We start from the raw sequence: 23,421 nt of genomic DNA on the forward strand, positions 1-23,421 counted from the left end.
GTGAATCAAACATTATCAATGCTCATCCTTACGCTTCAAAATAACGCCCGACATTATGATTTGTATCTATGCGGCTTTGATTATTAATCTGATTTAATATGCTGCGGTAGTGTACACCAGTTTACCACACCCTCCCCTATAACTCCCACGCCGAGATGACAGTTCCCATATGATCCCAGGGTCGCATTCAGCACTACACTATTTAGTTGCACATGCGTGATGCGTCCGTCGCAATTGATGTTGCAACGTTCGCTGCGATGCATCGCGAAATGTCACATCTATGAAGCAAAAACATAAACAGCGTAAACAAATTAAACACGGTGGTGGAACAGGACGAGTTGGCTGAAAATTTTTCTGTTTTTCACGTTTTTCTGGACATAAAAGTACATCTATAACTTCCAAATCGTTTCTGGAATGCCCGGGCTTGCGGTCGGATGTGTAGTTAATCTTCGTTCTACCATATGGTGATGTGAATGAGCGTTCCCAACTTGAGAGGAGTATGACGACCAGCTTTACCTGCCGTGTTTGTGGGAATGTTCCGCTGGTACTAGATAACCCGAAGCCGTTTGCCGAAGTGGCCCCAGTGTACTACAAAATCACGGACCTACAAGTGAGTATATTATTAAATAATAAAAATTTTGCTAATAAAAATAGGAAAGTAGGATTACTTTAATAGTCATAAAAATTAACAAATTTTGTTCTGATGTTTGAATGCCTTCGTTGAACGAACAATAAACTAGAATTAAAGAATATGGTCAAAATTAATATATCTAAAATAGTTTATAAAAAAGTTCCTGCAGGTGAACCTTCATCATGCAAAAGATGCTTCTGCTCTGAGTTGAAAGTTCAATAAGAAGGAATTTGGCATAGCGCTAATTCAAGAGGCATAGTCCAATAAAGAGGAAATAAACTAAATTGTGCTTAATGTTTTAGTAATTATAATTGTAATTTACTAACTATTATTAGGCGTATTAGTCCGGTCCGGTGTAAGGTGAACTACACCAGGTCAAGGAAGTTAATTGTGCCCCTATAAATGACCGGAACGAGATTCTGTGACAGCGACAGCGACGTGTGCACGCCATGAAGATCTGACTGGAAGAGCGGTGTCATGGCTTGCTGCTCGCTAATTGACACGCTGAGGTGTGAATCTATCTGCCCATGATCGCATATTTGTAACATTTACATTTTGTTCATTTTGTAAATCGTTTGTCAATCCTCCCCACAAACTTAATCATTTCCAACTTACCACAGATAAACAAGATAGTAAAGCCTATTTTACTGTTGTGGGAATAGATGCAGTAAATTGAGCTTTCTGAATGATTTACAGTTTATTAAAAATGCGAGTGTTACAAATAGCCATTCGATAACTGCAAAATATTTACTTTTCAGTTAACGAATGCCGTTCGATAACTGCAACGCATTCTAGATGTCAAACGGTTGGCAATCGACGTCAGATGCAATAAAAGTGCATCTAAATGTGCAGCGCAATGCAGCTGTAATTGAGTTTGATACCAGTTTGAAGTTTAGCGGTCCGATAACTGCAAAACTGTTGCAACTATCGAATTGCAGTTAAAAAGCATTGCAGTTAAATGACTTGCAGTTATCGAACGTCTACTGTATGCGATCATGGGCAGTATAAACACACGCTGAATGCATGTTACACAAACTCTACATTCCCCTTCTCTCATTAAAAGCGCAAAAAAAAAACTTCTAGCATACACGAAAAAAAAAAATTATGTTATTTATTATTAAAATTTCTAATACTTTTTTGCCAAATTGACAAAATTGCCAAAGACGATTAATGATATGTATAAGAAAAAACTTGTATGCATAGGTTCAAAATCAAAATCAATGCTCGCTGGACTTTGAGATTTTTTAAATCGTAAACTATTTCCGTTAGTCTTCCATACGCACCTTGTAGTTTCATAAACTGCAAAACATTTTTTGGCCACCTTTCAGACACGTCTTATGATTTTGCAAACCACAAACCATTTTCCGACGGCCTTCGAGAAGTGTCCTGTGACTTTGCAAATCACAAACCATTTTCCGACGGTCTTCGAGACGCGTCTTGTGGTTTTGCAATCCACAAACCATTTTCCGACGGTCTTCGAGATGTTCCATGTGATTTTGCAAACCACAAACCATTTTCGACGGTCTTCAAGGCACGTATTGTGAATTGTGATTTTGCAAACCACAAACCATTTTCCGACGGTCTTCAAGACGCGTCTTGTGATTTTGCAAACCACAAACCATTTTCCGACGGTCTTCGAGACGCGTCTTGTGATTTTGCAAACCACAAACCATTTTTCGACGGTCTTCGCGACGCGTCTTGAGATTTTGCAAATCACAAACCATTTTCCGATGGTCTTCGAGACGCGTCTTGTGATTTTGCAAACCACAAACCATTTTCCGACGGTCTTCGAGACGAGCCTTGTGATCAGGTTTGCCAGGGGATATTTTCAAATGTCTTCACAGTCAAGTAAAAATGTCTTCAAATGTCTTCAATATCAAAATTATGATTATCAGTGAAAAATTTCAAAATCCAATAGGTTTGTTATTTCAATCATCTCCTTGTTTTATGTATCGTTTATTTTTTAACACTCAAATTTTTAGAATTCAAGAGAATATTCTTTTAAATCTTCATGAGTAAGGGAAATGACTTTCCCTTTCGGAGACGAGCCAGCCTCGGGCTGAAAGTCTCTTTAATAAAGACACTTTCCCTTGGATTTACGAATGAGTCTTTAAGTATAATTCCAACGGATTTTTCTAACTGAATTGTCTGTAGGGTTTCGGAAAAAATCACCGTGACATACCTGAAGAAACTTCCATAAGATTTTCTGAAGAGATTTCCGGAAGAATTTCTGGAGAAACTTCAGGATAAATTCCTGATGAATTTTTCGGAGACTTTCTAAAGGAATCCCTGAAGGAATTTCCGAAGGAATTGCTGTTGGAACATCCAAAGGATATTCTGAAGGAACTTTCAGATAAATTTCTGAAAGAACTTCCGGATGAAATGCTTATGAAGAAGCTGCTAGAGGTACTTCCAAAGGAAACTCTGGAGAAATTTTCTGGAAAATTTCTGAAGGAATTGCTGGACGAATTTCTGGAGGAATTTCATGGGAAATTTCAGAAAGAATTCCAGAGATGTGTTTACCGGAGAAATTCTTAAAGGGATTCCCAGTTAAAATACTGGAAGAGTGCCCAAAAATATTTCTTGAAAAAATATCAAAGGATTTCAAGGAAGAATTCAACAAGGAACTGTAACGAGTTTACCCTGAACTTTCTAATGAGTCTTTAATAAAAACTCTGGCGGATTTAGGAAATTCCTCTGATTTTTTTTTTCAGAATATTCTCCTGAACAAATTAAAAATAATTTACCGTGGCCATTCTAAGAAATGTCCATTTAACTCCAGAACAATTTCAATTTCTCGCCGACATTCGTAAGAATTTTCTATGGAAACTAAAGAAAATTTTCTGAGAAAATGAAAATAATTTCCTGTGAAAATTTTCGTAAAGATGTGGTACATGGGAAATGCGAAGAGACATCCATTAACTTTAAAATACAAATCCGGAGTACATCCCACGAAAATTTAAACAAACTTCTTGTGGAATTAAACATGAATTCTTTGAAGGAGTTCAGATGATTTTCCTGCAAGGACTTAGAAATAATTTTGTGGAAATTAAGATGAATTTCCCGTTTGAATTTTTGGGGAATTCCGTTACTGCCCATACTGGAATTATTATAAATTTCCTAGATAATTTAAAAAAAATCCAATTTCAATTCTCTTGAAATTTTATGAGAAATTCCTCGGACTATTAATGGGAAATTCTCTTTATTTTACACGAGTTTTGAGTCCCAAATGAAGAATCGATATTCAATTTCTTTCAGAGAACGATGAAGTTGATCATCCTGAACGCGTCAGTTTTCCATTTGATTCAAAAATCGAAAGGAACATTGTTTAATTTGAAATTTAAAAATAGATGAAAAATGCTTCCTCGACATTTTCGGTCTTGTTTGACGTACGGAATAATATGATTCAAACGCACTATCAAAACACAGCAGGGCACTTGACTCAACCTTTGACAGTTAAAATATGGGCCTGAAATGTTGCACAGCCCAAAATTTTCCTTAATATGCCTTGACAGAATTTTTATAACTTCGGTTCAAGTATTTCTGACCGATGCATTATCGTTTGCAAACATAAACGAGGTAGGGCTTTGGGACCCAATTGGGTCCTAAAATGAAGAATCGATATTCGATTTTCTTTCAGGGAACGATGGAGGTAATCAAACTAAACGTGTCAGTTTTTCTTTAGACTCAAAAATCGAAAAGAACATTGTTTAATTTAAAATTGAAAAATAGATGAAAAATGCTTCCTCGACATTTTCGGTCTTGTTTGACGTACGCATTCAAACGCACTAGCATAACACCGCAGGGCACTTGACTCAACCTTTGACAGTTAATATATGGGGCTGACGTTTTGGGCTGATGGTTGATTCGTTCTGAAATGTTGCATAGCCCAAAATTTGCCTTAAAATGTCTTAAACACAAAAATATTATTTTTACTGATTTAGAATTTTACCAGATTTTTTGTAACAACGGTACAAGTATTCTTGACCGATGCACTATCGTTTGCAACCATAAACGAGGTAGGGCTTTAGGACCCAATTCTCCTTATTTTACACGCATTAATTTTTTAAAACGATTTTCATTGAAATTTTTGATTCTAAAGTACACGGAAAAATCATCAAGTTCTTCAAAATTTATTCTCTTTCTCGACGGGTATTCTGGGGATAGCAAAAAGATCAGATGAATTATAAATAAATTAAAAAAAAAAATGGTTCTAGCCCAACAACCCATAGTAAAATTCTATCTTTTTTTGCCGTTTGAAATAAATTAGATCGGTCATTGCGTTCTGATAAAATGATCGAAATACTTTTTAAGTAGACACGTCGAAAACACCACCGCTACCAAGGAAAATCTAAACGAATGCTGCCATCAGGAATTTTTTAATCAGCACATAACTAAAATGTGTTGCAGTTGTCAACCTTATCAACCGACTAGTGTAAATGTGTTTTTACGTTTGAAATTTTAAGCCCGAGACATTAGTCTCTTATGTATAACTTTTGAAATATTATATAATCTGCATATAGAAGTCACAAAATTTATAAGTTAGTCATCAAATTATATTTTCTATTCGCTGGCTTATTGATTGTCTTCAAGTATCTTTAAATAAGAAGGTAAGTTTTCAAATATTTTAAAAAGTCTTCAAAATGTCTACATGAAATAAATGTCTTCACAGAGATTCAAATGTCTTCAAATTGAAGACATGTATTCAAATCTGGCATCCCTGCTTGTGATTTTGCAAACTACAAACCGTTTTTCGACGGTCCTCCAGACGCGCCATATGCTTTTCAAACTAAAATATATCAATTAATTGCATATTATTCGGCAACTCGGGCGTACGAAAATATTTTTTTTGTTAAATATGCACAGCACATGTTTCGAAATGGACAAATTGATATGAAATTTGCGAAAAAAAATCCACATGTCTTGGAGGGCTCCTCAACCTCCTACTCTCTAGATAGGCGTGATAATCCCTACACAACAAGACCACTTAAAGGTCACGTTTGCGGAAAAGCCATCAGAATCCGAGTACCGAGTAAAATATATCCACATGTGTTAACCCTTTATAAGGCAGTGGCAACTATATTGCCACCAACAAATAATATGTTTTTCTATTTATTAACAAGAGCTCTACTTATTATTTCACATGTAGTGACTTTATTTGCTTCCTAGTAACACCCCAGATGAATTTGAGCCATAAAAAAATTGAAATGTCAATTTGAGAACAGTTTTGCCTTTCTCGTACAACAAAGTTGTACCGAAAAGGCTATCATTTCACTCCGAAAACGAACTTTTTATAGAGGACTCGTAGACCCATAGTGTTATATACCAATCGACTAAGCTCGATGAACTGAGCAAATGTCTGTCTGTCCGTGTGTGTGTCCGTGTGTGTGTGTGTGCGTATGTGTGTGCACACTAAAACATTAGACAACTTTTCTAGTACTAAACGTTAACCGATTTTACCGCAGCAAGTTGCATTCGATGGAGAATGTTTTCTTTTTGTTCGCTATTGAATTTCAAAACGGTTGAACTTCAAAAAAAATAGTAAATATTCAAATAGTTATCACATATGATTATTTCGGTATGAAAAATGCTCTCGGATGACAAGGTTATGTTCTCCCAAGACACAATTCGAAACTGACAGCATTCAGTTTTATAACAAGTTCAGTCTCAGCATCATGATGTCACATGAAAAGGCTTTTTCCATCGTACACGGAAGAAAAAGTAGCTACACTGAAAACCAAAACTACCCAAAAGTGGGTTGTTTGCACTCAAAACCGTGGTTTGGGCCAATAACCCAAATTTGAGTAAAATGACTTTTCTGTCACTAGGTACACGGATAAATATAAATATTCTAAATAGCTTAAACTTTAATCTAAAACCATATTCAGTCTATCCACTCATTCCAATGATTATTTTCAAGGTAAGCTTTTCAATGCTTAATCTGCGTTTAATCATTTGGAATGCTTATTTCCTTTTAAATATATGCGAGGCTTCTTTTTTCACAGGTTTGTTGTTCCAAGGTAGAAATAAAAACAAAAATCAAGCGGGATGAAAACGTAAAATACCAGAAGCAAAAAAATATTCCTTTAAAAAAGAATTGTAGTTATAAATAACGGGGGTAATTTTGGTTCGATGTTTAGCAGTCTTATCATGGACTAATTGTAACTTGGGTACTTGCTCACATGCTGCTTGGGTATAATATATGGAAAAACCAATTGTGCTTTCGGGATTGCCAAGAGGAACGCCACAAATTTCTCTAACCCGGAATATCCCGAAAAGATGGTACATCCCACAAAAAAAGATGTCAAAATCTGAAAAAGATATGCGGTCATGTTTTTTTCCAGATTTGGCGTCTTTTTCGACATTCTTCGGTTTGGGAAATTTCTGTCGTTCCCCTTGCGGATTGGTTCATCGATTTGGTGGCACTCCGGAACAAGTGTAATGATGAGATTGAGTATTTTTGGAGTCGCTGACTGTGCAAACCCGGACTTGAGCTGGACTGAAATGACGACATAGGTATAGATGATCCAGTGGAACAACCTGAAAAAAATCTTAAGAATTTTGGCTTCGATACGACCTACCTTGTTGAACGACAAAATGATAATGAATATTTTTCTGAAGTCTCAGTAGTAACACTGCGAGCTTGTTAAGCATTCAAAAGTTTATTTTTCAGAAAATCATTGCAATGCTTAAAAAGCAAGCTAAGCTAAATTTATTAATAATCCCTGTAACAAATAAAATTTGAAAAAGCTTTAGAAGGATTAAACAGTAAGCTAACTAGCTTATTTCATTTTATCCGTGTAGTTTGCCTTTAATCCCATGTAAACAATTTACCCAAAGCTGAGTTTAATTTATCAAAACCGGACCTTAATCAACCCAAAATAGAGAATATTATATTTACTCAAATTTGGGTTATTGGGCTGAGCAACCTCGGTGAGGTGTTTGCATCTTGCTCTAGTTTTGATAGCAATCATGGGAAAGAAAGGGAAAACTACCCAAATTTGGGTAAATTTTTTCTGCTATATTCTCATAAGTGCGTATATTGAACTCAAAGTTTGGGTTGATTTATCTGTCCGTGTACACAGAAAAACATAAACCCATAATGAGATAAAAAACACCCATTTTAAGGTTTTATACACGGTAAAATTGGAATACTAATTTTCGGAGTACTTTGAAATCAATTTAAAGGATATTGGGGTCTGTTCAAATATTTCGTAACGCAATAGGGGGTGGGGGTTGTTCGATTTTTGTTACGCTTTGTTACGCAAAACATACACTGCTAAAAATAACTATATAAAGTATATGTGTCGCGATTATAAATTTTTGCAATAGCGCCATCCTAATATAATCGATATGGATCCACACATAAATCAAATTGTTGCTTATTCGTGACCACACATAAAGTTTATTTCTATATATTTTTATAAGTGGTTGGCGTGCAGAATGGTTATGTGTGCGCTTATATACATCATAACTTAAATCTATGGATTTTTGACAATAAAAATGTGTGGATTTTTGGTAGTGTAGGGGTCGGGTCCTTCGAAATATTGTTACGCGGAAGAAGTTACTTGCATAGAGAAAAACAAGTTTATTCAAAAAATATTCATTATCTTTAAAAAAGCATATTAGATATTAATTTATTGCAACGTCGACGAAACCTTCAAATTCTACCAAAATAAGGACTTTTTTCACAAAATAGCATTTGTTACGCGTTACGCATAGGGGTGAGGATTGTTACGAGAGGGTGGGGGGTTCTCAAAAACAACATTTTCCACGTTACGTAATATATGAACAGGCCTTTGCTCTTACCTAAAAAATGCGATCCTTTATATTTATTATTACCGAGGGGTACCCGGATAAAAAATACAATAGAGTTTCAATAAAATATCATAAAAATACAATACATTTTATTGATGAGCATTAAATTCTATTGTTTTTAAATCATACCGATCAAAGTGCCATATTGTCGTTCCAAGGTAGCGGAAACCTTCGCCTACCTATTGGTGGTGTTGGTTTGCGTGGGAGAACTATCAGATTCGTCAAATCGTCGATTGAATCTTTGTTTACAAAAGCAGATAAGTTGTTTTGAAAATTTTGTCTTGATTTCACAATAAAAATGTTTAGCTAAAAGCTCTATTCTTTGACGCCGATGCACTCACACAACCGATCGACTGTGATTGTCAAAATTCAGGGTTACCGATTTGATAACTATAGACCAGTGCATGATGTCGTAGGTTGACAGTTCACAGAGCTTTTTCACCGGGACTTAGTCTCCGGCGAAGCTTCCGATAAAATTGTTTCGTCATTTTATTCGCATGTAGATGTCCTTTGCGATTGATTTCATGCTGAATGCAAAGAATATCACTGAAATATTAGGATCGAGCAATTTTAAACTTAAAATATGAATTTTAATTTTCCCCTCATCGAATTTTCTTCTAATACCTTGTAAACAAGCTCTGTGAACTGTCAAAATAAGTGAGGTTGAGTAGAGTTTGCATTGATCTATTACCTTATCGACGAGTCTGCACGGAGAAACACGTTTACTCATTAATGGGTACTTTTTCTTAGCTTTCTCTCAGCTGAATTTTTTTTCCCTTTTGGGAGAATACGTGTATCTACTCATTTAAACGAGCCGGTGACAAGCGTGGTGTCATCATCATCAATAGAAATAGCCCGCTGTCATCATTGAAACGCAGTATGAAAAAATATTATAGCCCGGGACCAGGAACTAATTACTATACACTGTAAACTCGGCAATACCCATTAAAGAGTTGAAAAGACCCATTTTTTCATGATATATGAAACTGTCAAAATAATGGGTACTTTGAAATTTTTGATAATGTGTACTTTTACCTCATTTGGAAGTTAAAAGATTTTACCCATTAATGGGTGAAAATCTACTTGAGTATTTTTGTGACAACCGTGACAACCAATCGAGAGGAAAAGCGGAGAAGCTGAACGAGCTTTACAAGATTTCGTGTGGATTAAATGTAAGTTTTATTTTTGCCTAATTTAGCTTTTTGCGTTATTAAAGGGAATTAAATCATTTGTTTTTGCAGATAATGGCGTTTCAATTTGTTTTGCCAAATGACGATCGTCGGGGAACAAAAAAGAATCATCACCGGACAGAATAGGATTCCGCCTCTATACCTCTATACCGCCGTATACAAATATTGGGGCCACACAAGTTTGGTTTCGCGATCAATAAAGAAGTTCGAATCTACCGTGAACCGCTGGATTCGGTCCTGTTTGGCGGAATTTTTGCTCCCTGGAAGTGCTGCAGCGGTCAAAAGACAATATCGCCTGTCAGGACGAATATCCGCCTCTATTGGAGTTACTGGTAACTGATTTGATTTAGCTGAGAAGAATGGAGGATCCTGTGCGCTCTCGGATCTACAGACTGAAACGGAACCGCCTTCTTGTGATCAAATACAGTTGGGAATGATAAGTGAGATCCCAATCCTTCAGTGCAAAAACAATACTGACATGTTATAGTTCATGTATATTATTATGCCTTTTATACTTTCAATAAACATCACGATTATATTCCCCATAAATAATTTCTTTTACTATTTGATTGATGGAATTTTAATTCTTGTAGCTGTTTCTAAAAACAATAAGGGGTAAATTTTACACATTGTCCAAGAAAGCTGTTGTTCAATAGTGGGTAAAAATCACTCGTTAATTTGACGTACAAACGGTTTACTCATTAATGAGTAAACGACGTTTACTCTTTTAATGAGTTGAACTATTTAACTTCATAATGGGTACTTTTTTACCCATTAAAGAGTACTTTGGTGGCACAGTGTAGATAGTGGAATATATAGATGAGCGAAGATAAATCCTCTGTCTCCAAACGAACTGTCAAACGTGTCTCCAAACGAGCATGACGTCACGATTTCAATGAAAACGTTAAGGGCTGTGACCTCATATGCGCGTGTGCACGGTCAAAAAAATCGACTCAGCCATGCTTTCGCTCATCTATAGATTCTACTATCTATACTAAGGGTCTGTCTCATTTGGATAATTAAACTGAAATTAAACTTAAAAGTGACATTTCAATAATTATCAAATAACCCTGCTCGCAGAGCAAGATTACTTTTGACAGATATCGAATCATTTTGCATCGATGTCTTATTGGAATTGCTGGGCAGCACCAGCCATTCTTATTATCGGGTTATTTGCTCATTTTCGAACTGTCACTTTTAAGTTTAATTCTCCAAATGAGACAGACCCTAATAACCGGTACGTCGCACACGGAACCGCGAAACAACTGACTTTACGGTTCCTTTCATTCAAATCCGCCCTTGCGTGGAAGAAGCCAAAAATAAGTAAAATTTCAAATTTGGCTTCTTCCACGGAACAGCACACGTGGTCGATGCAGCTCTCTTTGTTTATAATATCATTCATGAGAGGGAGTGAGAAAACTACCTAATATCGAGTTAAAAAAAATCGGGTAGAATCGACCCGGCCGCTGGGTTGTTTCAAATTAGCGTGTAGGGGATTTTGCTGAATGCAGCAAGAAAAGGGTAAGCATATGGTCAAATTAATGGCGGCGGAGCATTACGTTTGCGCTGCGTTTGACACATTACCCATGAGAAAACTCGAGGGAAAACTGTCAAACGCAACGCAACCGTATGCTATGTGCGGGGTGTGTTTAGGTACCCGAACCCAAATTAGAGTAACCACGGTTTTGCTGAATTTGGGTCAGTTTGACATAATTCTGGGTAGGTCCAGGTTATTGTGTAGCATTTACTCCGGCATACGACGTCGACGCTATGTATAGTTATATCCGAAAATGTTTAAGTCCCCGGTTTCCCAGATTTCGGGTTCGTCTGACTGAGGTCCATTTTGTTGACATACCCAGATTTTGACAACTGCTAACATTGAAAAAATCCGGGTACAAACGACCCGGCCACTGGGTTATTTCAAGTTAGCGTGTATATAACTGAAAAGGCACTAAGGATCTGTCTCATTTGGAGAATTAAACTTAAAAGTGACAGTTCGAAAATTAAAAAATCACCCCGTTATAAGAATGGCTGGTGCTACCCAGCAATTCCAATAGGACATCGATGGAAAATGATTCGATATCTGTCAAAAGTAATCTTGCTCTGCGAGCAGGGTTATTTGGAAATTATTGAAATGTCACTTTTAAGTTTAATTTCAGTTTAATTATCCAATTGAGACAGCCCTAAAGACGCTGTCAGTTATCAGTTTTTCCGTACGATTTTCTCACTGTGCATAACTGACAGCAATGTTTTTTGTTTTTCTTGAGATCTGTCAACTCGGACCTCGGTCAACACTCGGGCTAAACTTAAACAACAAAAACTGAGAAGAATTATCGCGTTTAAACCGTTTCAACTTGTTTAAATCGTTTAAATAGTTTAAATAGTTTAAATTAAATTATTATCAGCCGTATCGAACTTGAAGCCGAGGAGGCTGGGATGTCAGTGGCCGGCGAAGCCAACAAACAACAAACAACAACAATAAAGCAACGATCAACTCCCTTTTTGAATGGTAAAGATATGCTTATTTTTGCAACCTCTACGATTTTGATTCATATTTCTTGTTTTTCAGATTTACTTCCGTAGTTTTGTAGAAGATCTGGTTCAAACAGTGATTTATATGATTGCAGAAGCTAGTGATATCAATTGAAAAGAAAGCACCTGCACCGAAAGATAATATGCTAACCTCGATGCTAACATAACGGTGGCAGAGAATATGTCCGAACCGGCAAGGAATGAACAACACATTGCAACGCCATCGTTTTAAATTCCCAATTTGGAGAGGACGCCACACACATCGTTTGCGGTTGCTATACCTGCAGCAGGTGTCCGTTTGATCGCTTTACAATTCCTGGCTAGCTAAGCCCCACATGATCTACTTGGCTTCACTTATCTGATGGAGAAGTAGCAGCTGAATTTACACGAGTTGTTGTTTCCATAAATTGTAGAATTTTATCAATTGCGGCGTAAGGGAATCAAATACTCGCGAATATAGTTCTTCCACTAGTTCAGAACGCTGACGGCAGTAATCAGTAGGTACAGCGTGGTGTATGCGACTGAGGCGTTGTTATCCCGATCAGGATTGATTAACGATTAGGAGATTTACAAATGGTACGTAGTAGACTTAGGGCCCTCCTTAGCCGTGCGGTAAGACGCGCGGCTACAAAGCAAGACCATGCTGAGGGTGGCTGGGTTCGATTCCCGGTGCCGGTCTAGGCAACTTTCGGATTGGAAATTGTCTCGACTTCCCTGGGCATAAAAGTATCATCGTGCTAGCCTCATGATATACGAATGCAAAAATGGTAACCTGGCTTAGAAACCTCGCAGATAATAACTGTGGAAGTGTTTAATGAACACTAAGCTGCGAGGCGGCTCTGTCCCAGTGTGGGGATGTAATGCCAATAAGAAGAAGAAGAAGAACGTAGTAGATACGCATCATTACAACATGATCCTACTATTTCGCAATAAGCGAAGTAAACCGGGGGAAGTAAATAGAAAGCGAAAAATCAATAGTTTATTGTTAAAGTTGTGTTAAACTATTTTTAATCGTCAAAATATAATCACAATGGGTTACCAAAGAAATACTTTTGTATTTACCAACTAAGTATGTATTATTTAAAACCATTTCGGCAGCTTAAATTTTTTGAAAATGGATTTGATATATAAGGCTTATTTCCGACTTAGGTACTAGGATGATTTTGAGTTCTTAAGGGGCAAGCCAGAGTAAACGCGACGAGCGATGCGACGCGACGCGACTCACGTAAAAGAATAACAATCATTATCAACAGGCTGTCAAATTGCACTGTCGCGTCGCGTCGCATCGCACGTCGCGTTTACTCTGGCTTCGCCCTAAGGCTTTCTCGTATACAAAGTATACGTAAAGGCCTGTAAAGGCTATATGTTCGCTCCAAAAACGAACTTTTTATAGGAGCCCTGTTATATACCGATCGACTCAGCTCGACGAATTGACTCAGCTCAGCTCGATGCAGAATCTATATGTGTTCGTATCCGCATAACTCGAAAACGGCTGGAAGGATTTTGTTCATTCCTTCAGCAAATATGTTAGTTATCGTTATGGCCAAAATACTATTTTTATAACACACGAGAAAGGCTCCATCACCGCTAGGTGGATTAATCTGGGTTTTTTACGAACAGATCGTAAGTTTCGAGTGGAAGAAGGATTTTCAGTTATAATTCGTTAAAAAAACGACAAAGATATATTTTTTCCCGTTGGTATCAATTATTTTGAATCTCCTGTGTTAGATTACTAGGGTAAAATGCCCAATAGTGGACCCCCTAGTAGCGAAATTTTGCTGTTTATGTCATAAGGAGTAGAAATTTTCAACATATTAATTCTGCTTGACATCTAATACCAAGTTCTGCATATCTACTTCACGATACATACTTAAAACACTCAAATTCACGACGTTATTCGTTGAAATTAACATTTTAAAGTCTGACTGAATTCGCCCTATAGTAGACCCCCTGGGGGTCCATAATAGGAATTTGCTTCCCTATAGTCGACACTTCATTTGATTTTTATGTTCCGTTTCGGGACGTTCTTCTTCCCTATTATGGACCCCCCAAAATATTCCTATAATGGACACTCTCGTGTTTATTTTTTATAGAATTGTAAAAAATCATTTAATTTTACTTTCCATCCAGTTTTCCGCGAGCGGTAATGGCCGCCAGCTTGCCTGCGGGTTAGGGTGCGGCCAGAGTAGACGCGAAGTGCGAAGCGAAGCGAAGCGTCCATACGATTTGACAGCTCCTTATTATTGATTGTTATTCCTTTGTGTGCAATTTTCGCGCCGCGTCGCGTTGACGCGTCTACTCTGGCAGGCACCTTAGTCTCTGATTTGACATTTCTGGAGGTCAACTGCACCCACCGTTCGAGAATTTTGATCAATGTAGTATATAAAAAGGCTTGAATTCACTTAATCAGCACCTTCTTTCATGCCACATTGGTCAGAATGCTCGGAGCGGTGGGTGCAGTTGACCTCCGGAAATGTCAAATCAGAGACTAACCCGCAGGCAAGCTGGCGGCCATTACCACTCGCGGAAAACTGGATAGCATTTCCAATGCATGTAATCAAATCATAGGACTGTAAGGTAGGTTCTCCCGATGGAATTTCATAGCAAAATGTTTACATTGTGCTGTAACAATGCAAAAATGGCTGGAGGGTCCACTATTGGTTGGGGGTCCACTATTGGGCACTTTACCCTACGTGATTAGCGTGAAAAAAGCTTTGCCTTTCTGTATATTTGGTTTTTGGATTTTTGACGAAATTGTGTTTTTTTCCCAAGGGTCCCCCCTTGGGAGAAAAAACACGAAATTTTTTTTTTTCACTTATAATGCGTTTTCTGACTAGTACTCTTCACCAAAAAATGTAACGTACCTTGATTTTACTGGTTCTACGTAAAACCAAATTTTTAAAAATCTTTTTATATTTTTGTTGCTGCCTGTTTTCCCGCTTGCCGGGCAGTGGCAACTATATTGCCACCAATGTTGTCCCGCTTCGCGGGCAGTGGCAACTATATTGCCACCAATGTTTTACCGCTTGGCGGGCAGTGGCAACTATATTGCCACCAATTTTTCAATGTTTCTGAACTGTTTAATGTATAACAAACATAAATTTGAATTTAATACCATGTCAACATTGTGTCCTATTGTTGTTTTTGTTAATTTATTGTTTAGATTCGTCTGCCTTATAAAGGGTTAAACTCACCTCATGAAATCAGCGACAGGATAAAAAAAGACTGGCAGGATCTCCAAAATGTGTGGTCTTAAATGGCCAGAACGAGATTCTGTGACAGCGACTCTCCTGGAAAAGCGAACTCATGGCTTGCTAATCGCCAATTGACGCGATGTTTGGTAGACTTGAATGTGTGTAGACTTCCGAGTAAGAGAAGGGTGTAGACAGTCAGACAGGAACAGAGCTCTCAGCAGTTGTAACGGGTGAGTCATACGAGTAGCAGAATAAAGATTTAAGTAAAATAAATTAAACACTATTTGATTTGATTATGTTTACAACATGGTGTCAGATGTAAAAGTATGCTTCTAGTGTTTTTTCGACGGCATAAAATGAAATCGTGGAAAAGACAGACATTTTTCGAGTGATTCGTGGATGTCGCTGGTAAACGTGTTGAACCGTATCGGCGGCCATTTTGAATCGTTCGAAAATTTTCGCGTTTGAGTGAGCATATTGTGCGTAATTAAATTCGTTATCGAAATGAAATGGATGCGGCACAATTTCATCTAAATTAATGATTTCGTGTGTGTTACTTCTACGTGAAGTTAAACGATTTACAATGATATGGAAATGCTAATATCATCTTCCAAACTTGGACGTACATGTTCATGATAGAATTAGAGGCGAAAGTATAGAATTGATAGTTCCGTTAGGATACGGCAGGCATGAAGAATGTTTTTAAGGCAAAAGGAAGGTGGTTTGACTTGCTCATATGCCATCGCGTGCGGAAGGATTTTCTATCGATGAGTACTGTCTCCAAATTTCTAATATGACATCAGGATTTAGTCGAATTAGAATATTAGAATTAGTCATATTAGAAATTTGGAGACAGTACTCGTCAATAGAAAAATCCTTCCGCACGCGATGGCATATGAGCAAGTCAAACCACCTTCCTTTTGCCAGTGGAGATATATCAGCTTCCACACTGATATTCTTTCCTCCCCTTTTATACGGGAGCTTGGCAGAAGGAAGGTCGTGTGATATGTGCCATCACAAATATTGCCCTCTACTCGCTTTCAAATCGACTTCTATAAAAACATTCTTCATGCCTGCCGTATCCTAACGGAACTATCAATTCTATACTTTCGCCTCTAATTCTATCATGAACATGTACGTCCAAGTTTGGAAGATGATATTAGCATTTCCATATCACAATTTCATCTGTTTATGGAACAGCACACACAAATATTCGCACAGCTAAAATACACCGCTGGATAGCGGCAGCAGAATGGACAGCCGGCAGTGCCCGGTGTGCAGGTACCACAACCGGCGCCTTTGTCACTAGACCGAAAACTTCGAGTTTTTTTAGTGAAACTGGAGAAACTACAATAGTGCAACGAGAAAGAAAAAATTTCATCTTTGAGCAACAGCTAGCAGATCCGAAGGTGGATGATTTCAAAGCACGGGTCCGATCAGTGGCCAATGTTTCGAAATTTGGTAATCTGGAGGAAGAAGGAAGGAAGGAGGAGGAAGAACTTATTACGTACAAAGTTGTCACAGCAAACAAATGGCCACAATTAAGAACCAAGATGCTGACCATCACGGCCATTACGCTGGATAAAGTCATCGATCTTTGTCGAGCGATGGAAATTGCGGCCAGACTGTCACTACCAAGATGAATACAGTAGTAGGTGCTCCAATCTGCCAAGTTTGTGGAAGAGAAGACGGCGGGGGTGAAAAATTCATTTTCAGTGCAAAACAAAAACAAACCGGCTGGCTCTCCCATACTAAAATCCAAGATGGCTGAATCGTGAATTTGGCAGATTGGAACACCTAGTGGTGTATTCATCTTGGTCACTACCATCCCATTTTGAAGTGAACAAGGTGTCTATGGCCAAGGGTCTTTCAAAACAGAAGACGCTACGGTGCGAATTTTGTGGCGAGTACCACGAATTCCTGAAGGGCATTGTGTTCAGCATTGGGTATACGCTGTAACCGTTGTAGGAAGAAGAATCATTTCGATAAAGTGTTCAAGTTGGAGAACGGAAAATCGAGACGAGTGGAGCAGGTAAAGGAAGGAGAGGAGACATCTGACACATCGTCGATGGACAGCAACACAGATCCAGAAGATTCGATATCTCCAACACTGGAGGAAGTGTCCTGGCGCAGCTGAAGTTGAAATTTAGTGCTAAATTGGAATTTATATTCTGCGGGGTTGACACAGGAGCCAACACCATTCTGATCGGGTAGGAGTGTTTATTGAAGCTTTTGGGTGCCGGGATCCGCATATACTTCCGTCAAAACTTCGTTTGCGGAGCTCAGAGCTTGGTGGAAACCCCATTTACTGCCGCTAACCGCAAGTCGAGCACATCTGTATATGGAGGCCCATATACAGATGTGCTCGACTTGCGGTTAGCGGCAGTTTAGGTGTTAGGTAAAGGTAAAAATACCATGTCGTCGCTTATGCAAAAAAATCTTTCACATTCTGCAAGTGGTTGATGTTGATCACCTTCCTCTACTGTCAGCAAATACTTATAAGAAACTTGAACTCATCAAATTTTGCAACTCCGCCTCCTTTGACGGACCAAACTTTCGTGGTATTTCATCCATACAACAGCAGAAAAGTATTCTCCACATACACCAATTAAAGGCACAGCAAATTGTGGATAAGCATCGTAATTTGTTCGAACTGAAGACCAAACCAGAAACTCTGGAGAAGAACGTCATAAGGAAATTTTACCTGAACTGGGGAAACTAAAAGTGTTAAAGGAGCAAACTGACCACGTTTTGGTCACCATTCGGTCGCTATCGCTGGGCCCGTCTTCCTTGTTTGGTGTGGCATCAGCGCCAGAGATTTTCCAACTTAACTTTCAGGAAGTTATACAGGACCTTGAAGGTGTCGAGTGTATAGCTGATGACAGGGTTCGGATTTCTCACTCACTCACGCAACAACAGATCACTCCACCATCCATTTTATCCAGATAAATCACAGTGCGATAAACTCCGGCACAAGCGATGGTGCGAAAAGTTGTTATCCCTCTTCCCATGTTTCGCGAAAATCAAATGCTGCTTACTTTGCCTCTCGAAACTTATTGTATACGACGATGCGCCGCGATAAGAACTAGGTTTAATACAGCAGTTTTTCTATTTGCTTCCAATCGGTTCGTGTGGTGGTGTGGTTATAGTGGGCGCTCTACACATTTTGAAATTGTTTTGGGTTCGAATCCCGTCGCGGACTTACATTTTTGTGAGTATGGCTTTAAAACTTATCTGGAGAAGTAGCGAGGTGGAGAATCTGGATCCACAAAAATAAATTATCTGGCAAGCAGGCGCTCGCGAGTTTATCGACCGTCTTTCTATCCGAATAAAATATTGTGTGAGAACACTTGCTCAAAGGAGAATATGGAAAAATTGCACTCCGCTGTTTGGATTAATCCTCGGTTTTTATTCATATGAGTGAGAATTCCGAAGCCTGGCTGATGACATCTTGGTAGTACACCGGCTACCATTTTGACACCCTGAAGGAGCGTTTTTTTCCCTGTTGGGTATTTTAATCACTGCGACCATTTGTTAGATCTATTGTGATATGAAGGAGCGTTACGGAACCACACTAATTGTTTGGAAAAAACTGTTGTGTCGACTGGAGCAGAACAACTTTAAACTAAATCGGTCGAAGCTAAAATTGTGTGAAACATCAGTGAAATTTTACGCGTCATGTCCTCACTGGTTGAGGTTTGAAAGCCGAAGATTCGAATCGCAAAGAAGTGCATAGATTCGTAGGAATTGTTACGTACCTCGGACGTTTCATAAAAAATCTCAGCGCAAACTTAACGCACCTTCGGAAACTAACTTCAGAACCGTTTCCTTAGCAGTGGACATCTGTAGAAGAGAAGGAATTCAATCAGGTGAAGTCACTGGTAGCTGATATCAAGACGTTAAGCTACTACGATGTTAGTCAACCACTTACTATCGAATGTGACGCCAGCAGTATCGGTCTAGGTGTAGCAGTATTCCAGAACAACGGGATCATCGGGTACGCATCAAGGGCGCTAACAGCTTCCGACAAGAATTACGCACAGATTGAAAAGGAACTTCTTGCCACTCTGTTCGCCAAGAGTCACCAAATACCTGTTCATCTCTTCCAATAGATTTCGATGGACGTCTTCTTCTGTGAATTACGAGGCGTGAAGTAAAAATTCCTGATTATGGTAGATCACTATTTAGACTTCTTTGAAGTAAGCCCACTAAAGGATCTGAGCCCGGAGTCGGTTATAGCGGTGTGCAAACAGAACTTTGCGTGATTCGGTGTGCTTCAACAAGTCGCCAGTGACAATGGCACCAACTTTGTGAATCAGAAAATGGCCAATTTCGCTGCTGAATGGGACTTCGATTTGGCTACGTCGGCACCACATCATCAGCAGGCAAATGGCAAGGCAGAGTCTGCAGTAAAAATCGCCAAGTACGTGATGAAGAAAGCGGAGGAAAGCAATACGGGTTTTTGGTATATGCTCCTCCATTGGCGCAACATACCAAACAATATCAGTTCCAGTTTGACTGCTCGGCTTTCATCCCGTTCGACCCGCTGTGGTGTTTCAACTGCAGCCATGAACCTGCTCCCGAAAATAGAAGAGGATATACCAGCTAAAATAGAAGAGAAACGTAAGTGAACGAAAATCAACTATGATGAGAAATCACGAAACTTACCGGAGCTACAGATTGGTTCCCCAGTATACGTGCAACCAAATCCGGAACTTTCAAAATGTTGGACAAAAGGAACAGTATCAAACCTTTTTAACCAGGTAAGCGTAAATGGAGCACAGTACCGTCGCTCCCTGGTACACTTGAAGCCACGCGATGATACAAGAAGCAGCAAATGTGGAGCAAACAGTACCCGGAGGAAATAAACCCAGTACACCAGTTCCAGAGGTGAAACTCGTATTACGAAAAAGCTTAAAGATTATCAGTTGTAAAAAAAAAATAAGAAAAGGGGAGATGTTGCAATATTGATACACCCCTCGTAGAGATGTTTGGTCGACTTGAATGTGTGTAGACTTCCGAGTGGGAGAAAGGTGTAGACAGTTAAACAGGAAGAAAGCGTCTCAGCAGTTGTAACGCGTGAGTCATACAAGTAGCAGAATAAAGATTTAAGTGAAAAAAATTAAACACTATTTGATGTTTTATTATGTTCACAACAGACGTGAACTTATTACATGCATTTCAAATTCTCTGGAATTGCTCCTGTAGCTCCTTCATTACTCCTTTCGAAAATTTGTCCTGGAATTCCTTAAGAAGTTCCTCCAAAAGTTCCTCCAAAAGTTCCTCCAGGATTTTCCTCCGGATGCTCTTTCAGGGATTGCTGCGGAAGTATCTCCGAGAGTTTCAACTGAAGTTTCTGTAGGAATACGTCCGGAGGTTTATCTGTGAATTGCTCTGGAAATTCCTATAGGAATTTTTCTGGAAGCTACTTCAAAATTCCTCCAGAAGCTCCTCCAGGAATTTCTGCGAAAGTTCATCCAGGAATTTCTCCGAAAGTTCCTCAAAGAATTCCTCCGGAATTTCTTCTAGTAATTCTTCCGGAAGTTCTTCCAGGAATTCCTCCCGTAGATATTCCAGGAATTTCACCGGAAGTTATTTTTATTATTTTCTCAGACTAAGGCCGGAGCGGCCTGTGCAGTGCAGTCTTTTCCATTAAGCTCGGTCCACGGCTGTACGTCGCCAGCCACGCAGTCTATGGCGGTTTCGCAAATCGTTTTCCACCTGATTGATTCAGCTTGCTCGCTGCGCACCTCGCATTCTCGCCATCTGCACTCCACCATAGATGGTACGCAGCACTTTCCTTTTGGAAACTCCAAGTGCGTGTTGGTCCTCCAAATATATTTATTTTGGTCGCTTGTACAAAGCATTGATTAACTATAAATGCATCTGCAAAACATCGAAAAATTTCCGGAAATGTATTCTTCTTTCAAGGGAACTTTGTAGAGAAAATTGGCGCCAAATCCATTTCGTTTCGAATAACTATCAATCTGTCAAAACTCAAATGGGTTGGCTTCGGAGTAAAATTTTAACCACGATGGGAAAATAACACTGAAAGTGTTAAATTTTAACTAAAAGTTAAACGAATCGGTGGAATGGTTCACAGCCTAAAATGCTATTGAATCCTAATAAAAGAGTTGTTCGCGCTTTTACTGATCTAATAACGGGAAGGGCTATATCAACTTTTATAGAATTGTTTAACAACAACAAAACATATTTGGCACAACTTTATGGTTTCGTTAGCCTGTTTTTGTTTAAGATAAACCTAATAAATAAAATAAGGCCATTGTTCAGATCTATCTGAAGAGTTTTTTCTAGTTATAATTCTAGTTACCCTTCGTACTTAACCAATAACATTACCAAATATTTATTTTAGACAACTGATGAATCAGTGCTGCCTAAATTTGTATGTCAACATTGCTATGGAAAGTTGGTAGAAATTGACTGGTTCCGAAAAACATGCATAACATCTTATGATCGACTGGTAAATGAATCAATTTCTCTTTAACTTATCAGGACTAGATTAAATATAATTCTATTTTTCTTCAGACAAACATGTATAATAACCCTTACGGATCAACTGGAAGCCATGAACAGCACATCCGCCCATCGTTTGATATGTTTCCAAGCGAACAACGTTATCCGCAAAATGCGATGCAGAACATAGGTCGGCTGGGCCATGCAATGGATTATCACCACTCACAATCCAATGCCAATATGCCGGCACAATGCTTGTCGAACTCCGTTTTGAGTAGTGAAAACGTAGACTTTACACAGGTAGAGTATATAAATTTCGCATATTAACTTCATTGCGTAACCCAATTTTGTCCTTGTAGACGCCGCAAAAACCCAGCAAAGCACATTCCAGCAATCGGCCGGAGAAGTCGCAATCTGTTTCCAGTTCGGATTTGACTGGCATCCATAAACGATTGGATCAACTAGGCGCCAAAATGGATGGACACGGAGCAATACTGCAACGGATTGAGATGTTCATGGCCAGCTTTTCCTATGCCAAGCCACTTGAAACACAATCACCGCCCGTCAGTCGAGAAGATTTGCGGCAACGTAGCAATGAAAGTTTTGAAGAATTCGAACAAATGGGTCAAATTGTGACCAGAGAACAATTAACGGAATTTAATGCCAAGTTGGCGAATTCTGCCTACGAGGCGAAATATTTCAGATATATTCAGTCAGTCTACAAGCTTACCGGCAAACGTGAAGGGTTTCCATTTTTCAAGACAATTATTAGAAGACTGATTGCGCCTACCGTCCTGATTTGCTATTCTTGGAAAGGACACAGTCGAACGAAGAAAGGAGATCAAACCGCGGTGGTGGTGACCGATCACAATTTTAGTTTCAGGAATATGTTCCCGAATATTGTGCGTTTCATATACCGCGTGGTCAATGCAGCGGACTTTGAGTACACCGGCGAGGACAATGAGAAGGCTTTCAGTGACTATCTGAGGCAGAAGAAAACTGAAATCAAGCGGTTCTTGCAATCCAATGGAGCACAACGGGCTGCAAGCAGCCGTAAACGCAGGAAGAAGGTGCAACCAACGGCCGTGGATGATGGCAGTAGTGTTGGTGCAGAGCAGGAATCATTTCAAGATCCGGAAATTTATGGCGTAAACGATACTACCGATGGCGACGTCAGCTTCGATGAGGAAACGTTTTCCGACAATGGCGCAGATGGTGTCGATATAAAGCAAGAAGCGCATGGTTCCAGTGAGGTGGACTGTTGGATGGATAATAAAAAGAGCGAATAAATTTTTGTTCCTTCTCCATTATGTTTTATCGTTTTTGATTTTCTGTGAATTTGTCCCTTATAATTGAACTACTCATATTTACTATTCCTAAAGTTTTTGCCATTCTCGTATTCTAAGTAAACGTAAAGGCTATAAAATCACTCCAAAACCAAACTTTTGACAGAAGGTTCGGAGACCCATAGTGTTATATACCAATCGACTTAGCTCGACGAATTTAGGTGATGTCTGTTATGTGTGTATAGATGTATGTGTGTGTATATGTAAAAAATGTTGTAGACACACTTTTGAAACTT

General features: G+C 38.9%; 1 protein-coding gene across 2 annotated transcripts; it reads left to right on the forward strand.

Moving 5' to 3' along the window:
* The first annotated feature begins 281 nt into the window (after positions 1 to 281).
* Positions 282 to 23,149, forward strand: LOC134225189 (uncharacterized). Of its 2 annotated transcripts, XM_062705060.1 has the most exons (5): positions 11,935 to 12,148; positions 12,209 to 12,747; positions 21,739 to 21,846; positions 21,912 to 22,139; positions 22,199 to 23,149. In XM_062705060.1, exons 2-5 carry the CDS (start codon positions 12,745 to 12,747, stop codon positions 23,126 to 23,128), a joined length of 1,269 nt encoding a protein of 422 aa, XP_062561044.1. In that variant the 5' UTR covers positions 11,935 to 12,148; positions 12,209 to 12,744; the 3' UTR covers positions 23,129 to 23,149. The 2 variants fall into 2 exon arrangements, with proteins under 2 accessions (XP_062561043.1, XP_062561044.1); XM_062705059.1 differs by lacking the exons at positions 11,935 to 12,148; positions 12,209 to 12,747 and adding an exon at positions 282 to 610.
* Positions 23,150 to 23,421: the final 272 nt, after the last annotated feature.

Source organism: Armigeres subalbatus, chromosome 3 (genome assembly GCF_024139115.2).
Source record: "Armigeres subalbatus isolate Guangzhou_Male chromosome 3, GZ_Asu_2, whole genome shotgun sequence".
NCBI classification, from domain to species: domain Eukaryota; kingdom Metazoa; phylum Arthropoda; class Insecta; order Diptera; family Culicidae; genus Armigeres; species Armigeres subalbatus.

What these genes read in the sequence shown, in the direction of transcription:
- LOC134225189 (XM_062705059.1), top strand. Translation starts at nt 500, where the DNA reads ATGACGACCAGCTTTACCTGCCGTGTTTGTGGGAATGTTCCGCTGGTA. An exon ending in ACAAAATCACGGACCTACAA is followed by an intron (nt 611 to 21,738) that starts GTGAGTATATTA and finishes TATTTATTTTAG; the next exon opens with ACAACTGATGAATCAGTGCT. An exon ending in AAAACGTAGACTTTACACAG is followed by an intron (nt 22,140 to 22,198) that starts GTAGAGTATATA and finishes TTGTCCTTGTAG; the next exon opens with ACGCCGCAAAAACCCAGCAA.